The sequence below is a fragment of the Macaca fascicularis genome, chromosome 1, assembly GCF_037993035.2.
Source record: "Macaca fascicularis isolate 582-1 chromosome 1, T2T-MFA8v1.1".
Lineage (NCBI taxonomy): Eukaryota > Metazoa > Chordata > Mammalia > Primates > Cercopithecidae > Macaca > Macaca fascicularis.
The window spans coordinates 29,345,739-29,357,401 of record NC_088375.1 but is presented as its reverse complement, the minus strand read 5'-3'; the positions used below and the strand labels follow the sequence as shown (position 1 = coordinate 29,357,401).

Sequence of the window (11,663 nt, the reverse complement as noted above, 5' to 3'; positions counted from 1 at the left end):
TCCTCGACTATCTCCGTGCCCTGGACCCGCCCTCTCCGCCTGGCGCCAGGCCGCCGAGCGCCGATCGGCTCGATGAGCGGAGGCGCTTCTGCGGCGCTGCGGCCGACGCCGGGTCTGCATCCACTGTCTCCCCCTCCCAGCTTTTTACCTCGGCTTCCCACTCCTTCCCCCGCCCGCCCAGCACCGCCCGCCCAGCACCGCCAGCCCGGGAGAGCTGCCGGGAGTTCCCCGGGAGCCTCAGGTACTGGCGCTGGCCTGTTCCCAGCGGGAGGGGCTGGTGTGAGGAGGAAGGAAACGAAGAAGACGCCCTGCCTCGCCGCCCCCCGACGTCCTAGTCGGGCTGGTCGGCCGGCCTCCGGCATCTAGGAAGGGACCCCGGAGTGGGAAAAGGCTGGGGCCCGGGGTGTCGTGAGGAAGGAAGACGAGGACAGGGGTGTGCGGACGGGGAGCAGTTGAGGAAGAGAAGACTTGGAATGGAAGGGAACTCTGGGTGATGGGAAGAAAACAGTGCCATGGATGGGGAAGGTTTGTTAAGAGTGGGATGCAGTCAGGAATGCCAGGGGGTACCGTGGGGCAGGAAGGGCCAGTGTTAGGAGCAGATATATCCAGGGACGTGGCCTGGTGCGACAGATTGGGTGTGGGGGGTGAACGGAGCTGCCTGGAATTGTGTATTTAAAGGGCTCAGGAGAAAGAGCGCCAACCCTGCTGTGTTTATAATGACCGGAAGGTGGGGGTGAATCGTTACACTTGACAGGTTTTGCAAATGACATCTCCGGTTTGTGTCCATCCAAGTCACTTTATTTCTGTGAAACTGCATCAAGCAAGACGGCTGATGACAGACAAGGAAGACGAGTCAGAAAGGGAATGGAGGCTGGGAAAAGGAGAGCCTCTGCCCAGATTCAAAGCTGTTGACTAGATAACGTACTACTTACAAAAATGCATACATAGACATTTAAGTATATGCCGATGTATAAGAAGCATACGGTGATGTGACTTTTTTAAGTGAATTTTATAGTGGTGGTCTATCCTCAATGTGGAAGTACATGATAGCTCTCTTATTTACATGTATACCTAGTCACAAACACCTGAATTCACATGTCTTTTTTGTAGGAGAATCTTAGGCGGACGATATCCTTGTCTACTTTCTGAGCATGATTCATTTCTACTAGTTGTTTGATACACATGTCATCAGTTACTAATAATCACCAGTTGCAAATAACGTCAAAGTTCATCAACGTAGCTAATTAATCTGCCTACTGCTTTGCTGATGGGCTTTCTATTTGTTGCACATGGTTTCCTGGGATTAAGAGACCTGAATATGGGGTTTGCTCCTCCTTAAGATTGTAGTTTTACCCTATGTCTCATAAAGGCATTATATAAGTCAGCCTGTTGTTTGCTTTGAGATGTTGAGGGAGCCTCTTTGCAGGGGTTAAAATCTAAATACAGATATAGTTAAAAGCACAAGTTCTTCAGTAATTTGCCTTGTCATCTGTTTTTCCATGCATTCTGTTACATTTCTGCAAGAATTAAGTATTCTGAAATCAAAGTATGAGGAATAAAAGGGCCAGATGTATGTGACAGAAATATTGTGGAACCAAGAACTCAAGAGCTGTTAGGCAGCAAGAGTTTGGTTTTTGTTACAAGTGAATAATTTCTGATTTGGAAGCATTTCTTACCAAAGAAAAGTGTTTGTGTCCGTTTGTTTTGACAAGCAGCTGACTTAAAATATTACTTTTATTTGGTTCGTGAAACATGATTCTGGGATTATTCTTTTTTAAGTGTATATCATTAACCAACAAACTGATATCTAACTATACCTAATTTAAAGGGCTGTGTTTCTTCTTGTGGAGAAGGAAACAGGACTATTGGGTTGTTACCAGGAAGTGGGTCTTTCTAGAACAGAATTCTGTAAACCTGATGAGCAACTAATTGAAAAAAACAGTTAAAACTGATAATGCACAGCCATTGATTAATTTAGGCCTGTATCTCTGCTGTTTCAATGAGTGTAGTGACTAACGTTATCGTTACTAAACTTTAGTTTTCTCCTAGTTTCTTGGTGCCTACTTCAAAGAAGGGTCATAAAGAGTAAAAGAAAATGCATGCATATCACTGAGCACAGTGCCTAGCACACAGTATAACATTATTTCTGAGCTATCCTGAATTGCTGAGTATTCATCTACCATCTAGTCAAAAATACTGAAAATTCATTATTTGCATAGAACAACTTTTTCTCAAAAAAAATTTTTAATATGTTGCATACACAAGCATTTTCCTGGAAAGTCACAATGCATATTAGCATATAACAGGATGTGAGTCATTCTGTAGCAAAGAAAACTAGTTTTGTTTAATCCAGTTGTTTTGATAGAAGAAAAATTGAGTTTCTCCTATTCTCTCTCAACACAGAATACTCCTGTGACCCCAAAAAGACTTCTCCTCACAAGCAAGCAGGCAGTTCTGCAGCAGGTTCTCCAGCTGGGTGTTCTCTCATTCAATTCTGATACTGTATACCTAGAGATAGCATCAGATCGGGCAGGTTGAGGGCTTAAGCCTACAAGATTCCCCCCTTCAGGTGCCAGTCACAAGTTCCAGGTTGTTTTACCTGTGCTTCCAACTGACTGGCTATAAATCATAGTTCCCACAATCCCTTCCTTGTGTTCCATTTATTTGCTAGAGTGGCTCACAGAATTCAGAGAAACACTTTGTTTACTGGTTTATTATAAAGGATAGAGATCAACAGCCAGATGGAAGAGGTGCATAGGGCAAGGGGTACAGAGCTTCTGTGCCCTCTCCAGGTGTGCCACCGTCCAGGAACCCTCTACTTGTTCAGCTTTCGGGAAGCTCTCTGAACCCTGTCCTTTTTGGGTTCTATGGAGTCTTCATTAGTAGGCATGATTGATTACATCATTGGCCATTGGAAATCAGTTCAACCTGGAGCCCTCCTCCCCTCCCAGGAAGCTAGGGGGTGGGGCTGAAAAGTCACAGTCTTATAATCATACCTAGGTTTTTCTGTGACCAGCCTCCATCTTGAATCTATGTGGGGGCTAAGCTACCAGGCATCTTACTAGCATACACAAGACACATCACTGCAGGGATTCCAAGGATATGTCAGGAAATGGGGATTAAAACCAAATATATATATATATATTTTATAAATCACAATATCACACAGTACTTACCAAACTTACCCCTTTTTATGGAGTACCAATGGGACATTATAGTTTGCAGAATATTTTTGCATGTATTATCCAATTTGACCATCCCAACTCTGCCGAAGCCTGAAAATCACTATTTTACACATGAGGAAACTGAATCATTGTTTAAGCAGCCAACTAAAAGTGAGAGAAATAGACATGTTATCCTGTCTTCTGACTCCAAATTTAAATTGTAAAGCATTTAATGTCTCAGTGAGACATCTTCCCTCTACTGTCTGCTCTTTCATTTTATAAAAATCTATCTTAAGTCACTCATATCCTACACATGTTCTCTTAGGGCAATTACATCCATTTTCTCATAGTTTTAACTATTTCTTATGTGTTGAGGTCTAGCATGGAGGCCCCATTCACTGGAATGGAACAAGTGAGAGGGGAGGAACTGAAGTCAGAAAAATGAGGGAGTCACCATTATACGGGGTCTTGTGTATATTGTTTTAAGTACTTTAGCTTATACCCCAAAGTCTCAAATCTGATGAAATTTATTTTCTCTTTAAGGCAGTCATTATCCTGTTGAGAAGTAGAAAATACTTCACAAGTAAAAAATATGCCTCCCAAGTTTAAGCGCCACCTCAATGATGATGATGTCACGGGTTCTGTGAAAAGTGAAAGGGTAAGTTCAGAATCTTAAGCTTTAAAAACAAAAGATTCAAAATATGTTTTCATTCCCTTTGTAAATAATAGAAAAAAACCATCCGGGCACGGTTGCTCATGCCTGCAGTCGCAGCACTTGGGACACTGCAGCAGAATAGCTCGAGCCCGGAAGTTCAAGACCATCTTGGACAACCTAGGGAGACCCTGTCTCTACAAATATTTTTTTAAAAATTAGTGAGGCATGGTAGCACGCGCCTGTGGTTCCAGCTATTTGGGAGGCTAAGGCAGGAGGATCACCTGAGCCTGAGAGATAAAGGCTGTGGTGAACTGTGATCTGCACTCCAACCTGAGCAACAGAGCAAGACCCTGTCTCAAAAATTAATTAATTAATTAATAATAGGAAAATCAAAAGTTTATGACTATATTCTAATCCTAATTGTTTTCTTCATAGTAAATGTATTTAAAAACATGTTACTTAGATTGGTGACAACTGAATCCTACTTCTATTATTGATCAAATCATTATTCTCATAGCTTCTTTCTAGTTTTTGAAAGGGAGTTTTATACAAATACACAATATCTTTTTAAGAACTTTGAAGCTGAATATATTTGGAATTTTTCAGATTTTAGAAAGTTAAGAACATATTATGTAACAGCATTTTTGGGGCCTGGACCAGTGCCTCCAAAAATATTAGTATTTCTCAGTGAAGTGTATATTTAGTTATACCTAACTAATGTAAATAAAGTGTGTAAATAAACTAGCTAACATCAGTTCAGGTCAGAGTTTCCTCCAAAACCTTTTGATTTTCAGAAGCTTTTAGATTTTGGAATTCCAAATAAAGGTCTCCAGACCTGTAATTATCTTAGGTTCCAGAGTATCTTTCACATAATGCTTCAATTTCTAGTTTATTCCAGAACATTCTGTGCAAAGATACATGAACCTAGAAATTATGCAGCATTTTGAAAGACATTTTATATGAATGTTGTAGGCAGATTACTTTTAGAATAAATAATACATATTTATTGGGGGAAATAATTCACATTCTTATTTTTTTAATGCACCATTCTGAAGCCCTCCTTCCCTTCCTTCTTGCCTTGATTCATTCGACAAATATATATTGACCGCCTACTGTGTGCTAGGCACTGGGCTAAAAATTGGATGACATAATCTGTGCCTTTGCAAAGCTTTTAGTCTGCTTTGTTTTACATGCTCTTTTTGGACAACCTCAGAACTTCATATTATCCACTCTGTCCACCATCTTATGACTTTTAGCCCTAAGTTTATTTTAGTACAACACAGGAAACGTTTTCTTCCCCTTAATCTAACCCTTTGTACAGCTTTTTGGGTTTTGTGTGTTTTTGATGGTTTGTTTTTATTTTTTGAGACCAGGGTCTCACTCTGTCGTTGAGGCTGAAGTGCAGTGGTGCTATCACGGCTCACTGCAGCCTCCACCTTTTGGGCTGAAGCTATCCTCCCACCATAGCCTCCTGAGTAGCAAGGACTACAGGTGCATGATACCACACCCGGCTAGTTTTTGTTTTTCTTATAGAGATGGGGTCTCGCCGTGTTGCTCACGCTGGTCTCCAATTCCTCAGCTCAAGTGATCCATCTGCCTTGGCCTCCCAAAGTGCTGGAAAGTGCTGGGATTACAGACATTTGACACTGTTCTCAGCCTGGTTTTTTTTTTTTTTTTTTTTTTTTTTTTTTTTTATGGGGAATAGAATCCACCAATAGACTAATTGTTAGCAAGCTTTAAAAAATAAACTTTAAGGAGTCACCAATGATTTCCATGTTACCAAATCCAATTATTCCTTCTTTGCCATAATTTCAACTGCTTACCAGCATTTGGTGCAGTTTCAACAATTTTGGTCACCTGTCTTTGCCTCCACGCCATGGTGAAACTCTTAGTGTCTGCTTGAGCTATTTCCCCATGCAAGGAATTGAGAAATGCCTTGAGGAAATAAACCAATCTGGGTGAACTGGGAAGGCTGTGGCAGAGAGAAGGCAGAGAATGATCAGGGATTGAGAAATCACTCACAGGGATAAGCCAGGGTCTCTTTCTTTATGTAATATCTTTCAAGATAAACCTCCAAGAAAAAGTGATTCAGAAAATTTGACATACCTGTGCTGGAATTCCATACACTGAAGAATTACTATCAAAAGCATGTCTTGGCCAGGCATGGTGGCTTACGCCTGTAATCCCAACACTTTGGGAGGCCGAGGCAGGCAGATCACGAGGTCAGGAGTTGGAGACCAGTCTGGCCAACATGGTGAAACCCATCTCTACCAAAAATACAAAAATTAGTTGGGTGCAGTGGTGCACACCTATAATCCTAGCTACCCAGGAGGCTGAGGCAGGAGAATCGCTTGAATCTGGGAGGCAGAGGTTGCACTGAGCTGAGATTGTGCCATTGCACTTCAGCCTGGGTGACAGAGTGAAATTCCATCTCAAAAAGGAAAAAAAAAAAAGCATGTCTTTACAAAGCAGAAGGTTTGGAGAAATACTAAACCCGTTCAGAGAATAAATGTCAGTTTGTTAAAGTAAATGATACCAATTGTGAACCTATAAAGGAATTCAGTGTAAAACAACACAGACTTGATGTGCATTCAGTACAAGCTGACTGAAAGCTCCTGATGAATATTCAGTGATCAGCGTGCACAAAATATGTTGAAATATTTTTTAAATCATCGGTTAGAATAATCTGAGCCTCTTTCTTATTGTCCCAAGGAAATTTTTAGTCACTTACCCAGAGATGCTTGCAAAGCATTAATATCCTGGAAGATGATCAATAAATGCTGACAGTTGATTGACTGATATCTGAGATATGTCAGGTAAATACCTCAGTCCTGGACAGAGAGCCTCTAAGTCACATCTAACTTTGTGTAAGATGAAGACTGAAGTATGGAAATGTATGCAGTAAAATCACCTCTCGGAACTTGTTTGTAATTCATACAATCTATGTCAATTTTGAAAAATGTATGTAAAGCAGAGAAAGTTGTAGCCAAATTCAATGTATAGTATGTTCAAGTTTCAAATTTTTATGTAATCAAATATGTTAATCTTTTTCTTTCAGATTTCTGGAGTTATGTGTTTTTTAGGAATAACTTACCCATCTTAAAAGTTAAATATTTATTTTATATATTTTCAATCTTTGTGATTTCATAACAAAATATATCTAAAGTCCCATTTTCCTTTAAGTACTGCTGTGGCCGTACTCTGCAGATTTTGACCTGTGATCTTCCCAGTGTCTTTCATTTCAAAATAATCTAATTTTATTTACATTTTAACATAAGAGTTCATGAGAAGAGTGTTTTTTGTTTTTTGTGAGTTTTTTTGCTACAGGGTCTCGTTTTGTCACCCAAGTTGGAGTGCAGTGGCATGATCATAGCTCACTGTAACCTCAAATTCCTGGGCTCAAAAGATCCTCCCAGCTCAGCCTACTGAATAGCTAGGACTACAGGCATGAGCCACCATGCCTGGCTAATTTTTTTTTTTTTTCATAGAGACACGGTCTTGCCATGTTGCCCATGCTGGTCTTGAACTCCTGGGCTCAAGCAGTCCCCCTACTTTGGCCTCCCAGAGTGCTGGGATTATAGGTGTGAGCCACTGCACCCAGCTGAGAAGAGTATTTTTAAACTTCCTTTTTCCATCGCATTATGGTCAGAGAATATGACTTGCGTAATTTCTATTTTTTGGATTTTATTAAATGTCATTTATGGCTTACCCATAAAGGAAAATAAAATAAGATTTGCTGTTTAGTTTCAAAGTTCTAGTTTTTTTTTGTATTTGGCCTCTCCATCTCTGAAGGTTATGTTAAATCCTTCCTATGATTTTGATGTAACTGTTACTTGTTAGCTGGAATATTACTCAAGAAATACTTATTTTAAAAATGACCTAATGCATTTCCTTGAATATTAATTGGTTTTAAACATTTCATGTGGTCATTGGCCATTTCTTCTATTGGGTATTATCTATTTCTATTCTTTGTTCTTCTATAATGTCTCTTTTTCTTACTAGCTTTCTCATAATTTGCACAGCTTTTGTTTTAGATATTTTAAGCTATATTATTAGGTATTTAAACATTCGTTGCTATTAAATCTTCTTGATGGATTGTACATTTTATTATTGTAAAATCATCTTATTTGATTGTTTAATACTTTGTCCTAAAATTCCTCTTTATATTGCTAACTGTAACAGTCTTTTTGTTAGAATTTGCTGATGTATGTTTTCTACCCCTGCTTTTCCCCATCCTTTATTCGATATTTGTTTTAGATGAATTTCTTGCAAACAGATATTGGCTAGAATTTTTTTGAACCCTGATTACATATAGTTTTTGTTATTAAATGGGGACATTCAAACTAGTCACATTTATTGTGAATAACTAATACACTCGGACTTTTTCTGTGCCAGCCAGCTAGTCCTGCAGCAGTGAATGCTCTTCACCCTAATCTTTGGCTGACTCTTTGTTATTTGGATCTCAGCTTAAATTTCACCTCTTCAGAGTGATTTTTTATGACAGCCTAATCTCACATAGTCACCCCATCACTTTCTGTCCCATCACTGTTTTAATTCTCTGCGTAGCATTTGTCGCAATCTTGTTTTTCTGTGAGAGCTCAGACTTTTTGTTCAAAACCAGTGCTTAGTACTTAAAACAGTGCACATAGAAGCACGTAAAAGATGCCCAAAAATACTTGTTAAATGAATATTGAATACATCCTTCTTTCATTTTTTTCACTCTTTAGTATATGTCATATATTATACGTAGATATAGTGATATTCATTGTATTTCTTATATTTTCCTTTTCCCGTATGCCTTTTATGCTAGATTCTCTTATGCCTTCCCTTATGCTAGATTGATTATTTTCACTCATCTTCCTCCTTGCCCCCAGAACCACCATATCTAAACCACAGTTTAGATATTTTACTCCCTTCCGCCTCCTTCCCTCTCTCTTTTGTTACTAACTTTATATTTTAATGGTAGTATTAATCTGTGTTCTCTGTCAACATACCAAAAACTAAGCCCCTTCCCTTGTTTTACTTTTTAATTCTAGTCCTGTTCCCACTTCCTCCATTCCACTCCTCGTCAAGATGACCATATTGGCAATGCTTTCACTTCCTCACTTCACTCTCCCACTCCCAGCTTCTGGGCTTTGTTGGAAAAGTTTTAGATTCTTTTTAAGCTTTTCTGTATAATACGTATTTTTTTCAAAAGCTTTAACTTATTGTTTACAGTCACATTATCATCAACTATTTAGATTTGGCCACACATTGTATTAGATTCGTTGATCGCATCATCCATCTCAGTCTTAAGGTCTTTGTTTTGATTTCATTTTCTTTTTGGCTGCTGTAATTCCTTGAGGAATTTCCTCAGAAAAAGTACATGGGTAGTGTATTAATTTCCCATTGCTGCTGCTACAAATTACCACAGACTTGAAACAACACAAATTTATTGTCTTATGGTTCTGGTGACCAGAGGTCTAAAATGAGCTTATGGGGCTAAAATCAAGGTGCCAGTAGGGCTGTGTTCTTTCTGGAGGCTTTAGGGAAGAAACTGTTCTTTTGCTTTTCCTAGCTCCTAGAGGCTGTTTACCTTTTTAGGCTCATGCCCCTTCCTGTGTCTTCAAAACCATCAGTGTAATGTCTGTCTGTCTGTCTGTCTGTCTGTCTCTTCTCTGCATTGGGCCCATATGAATAATTCATAATGATCTTTTCTTCTCAAGATCCGTAATCACATCTGCAAAGTCCCTTTTACCATTCAAGGTAACACATTCACAGGTTTTGGTGATTATATTAGCCAGGCGTGGTGGCACGCACCTGTAGTCCCAGCTACTTGGGAGGCTAAAGCAGGAGAATCGCTTGAACCCGGGAGGTGGAGGTTGCAGTGAGCCGAGATTGCACCACTGCACTCCAGCCTATGCGACAGAGCAAGACTCCATCTCAAACAAAACAAAACAAAAAAACAGGTTTTCGTAATTAGGAAATGAACATCTTTGGGAGCTATTATGCCGCCTACAACAAGTGGTACAGTTTGAGCATCCCTAATCTGAAAATCCAAAATGCTCCCAAATCTGAAACTTTTTAAGTACCAGCATGATGCCACAATGGAAAATTCCACACCTGACCTTATGTGATGGGTTGCAGTCAAAACGCAGTCAAAATTTTGTTTCATGCACAAAGGTATTAAAAAATATTGTGTAAAATTACCCTTAGGCCATGTATATAAGGTGTATTTGAAACTCAAGGTCTTTATGAAGCATGATGAATTTTGTGTTGAGACTTCGGTCCCATCCCCAAGATGTTTCCTTATATATATGCAAATATTCTAAAATCCAAAATTTGAAATACTTCTGGTCCCAAGCATTTAGGATGAGGGCTCCTTGTATACTATTTGAGCTCTTGTGTGTCTGAAAAGGTCTGGGTTTTACTCTTCTTTAGCCACCTTTTGGACTTTATACCCACCCCTTTTGGGGAGAAGGTGAGACTGTCCTCATTTTAAGGAAAATTGTTGTATGTTGTAAAAGTAAGGTTGCTTTTGTTTGGAAGTTCAGATTTGTTTAGGGGACTGTTTGTGGGTAGAGTAGCTAAAAAGTAGAACATGACCATTTTTAAGCCCTTGTCCTCAGCTCCAAACTATCCCTCTGTACTCTTCTCTGATGCTGCAATTGGAATCCACAAATTATATTTCTTCTTTCCACCTGGCTCCCTAAGTTCTGCCAATAGACAGACACTGGCAGTCAGAAGGAAGGAGAGGGGACTTGCTCCCTCCTGACTACCTGCAGTTCCTCACTCCCATACCAGCTTCAGTGACCTTTCTACCTTTTTAAGTCAGTTATAGGATTCTATAATTATGAGCATTTTCTTTGCAAAGTCTATAAATGTTGTCCCAAATCTTCTAGGTTCCAGTGAAGGATATGTAATTACTTTTCCCTCTTTATGGACACTTGGAGTTAAGATATTTCACTAGTATAGGACTTATTTCATTACTCCTCTGTGGCATTTTGTAAGCCCTCTGAATCTGAAAACTCAAGTCTTTTTGTTTTTTTGACAGAGAAATCTTTTGGAAGATGATTCAGATGAAGAAGAGGACTTTTTTCTGTAAGTCTTTTTTACAGCTTTATTAGGGTGTAATTGACATATAATACATGCATATATATGTATTATATATCTACATATATATATGTATACAATATATCTAAAGTATACTGTATACATTTTGACAGACATACAGTAGTCTCCCTTATACATGAGAGATGCATTCCAAGATCCCCCAGTGGATATGTGAAAACACAGAGTAGCAAACCATATATATATATGTATGTGTATATATACATACATATATGTTTTATATATATATGTGTGTGTGTATGTATACACACACATATATATGTTTTTTCCCTATACATACATACCTATCATAAAGTTTAATTTATAAATTAGGCACTGTAAGAGATTAACAGCAAAAGCTAATAATAGAACACTTATAACAATATACTATAATAAAACTTTTGTACACATGGTCTCTGTCTCTCTCTTAAAATATCATCCTATGCTCACCTTTCTTCTTGTGATGATGTGAGATAATAAAATGCGTACATGATAAGATGAAGTGAGGTGAAGGATATAGACATTATGACATAACATTAGGTACTGTTGACCTCTGATGATATGTCAGAAGAATCATCATCTATTTAGGTGGTCTTGGATCATGAAGCCAAGAAGATGTTGATAACTAAAGGGATGAGTAGCATATACAATGTGGATATGCAGGACAAAGGGGTGATTCACATTTCAGGTGGGACAAAGCAGGGCAACTTGAGGTTTCATCATGCTACTCAGAATGGTGCACAATTTAAAACTTA

The 11,663-nt window shown here is 39.0% G+C and overlaps 1 protein-coding gene across 15 annotated transcripts in view; it reads left to right on the top strand.

Moving 5' to 3' along the window:
- The first annotated feature begins 71 nt into the window (after positions 1–71).
- VAMP4 (vesicle associated membrane protein 4) overlaps positions 72–11,663 on the top strand; it is a 40,941-nt gene continuing 29,349 nt past the window's right edge. For 6 of the 15 annotated variants that reach the window (XR_001488636.3, XR_012422377.1, XR_012422340.1 and 3 more), the window contains exons 1-3: positions 72–241; positions 3,708–3,822; positions 10,853–10,899. Coding sequence is in view for 5 of the 15 variants with exons in the window: in XM_015445480.3 (XP_015300966.1) it covers positions 3,757–3,822; positions 10,853–10,899 (113 nt within the window). In the remaining 10 variants the exon portion in view is untranslated. Of the gene's footprint in view, positions 526–3,707; positions 3,823–10,852; positions 10,900–11,663 lie in introns of all 15 variants that reach the window. The other 9 variants (XR_012422304.1, XR_012422372.1, XR_012422356.1 and 6 more) reach the window with 2 other exon arrangements.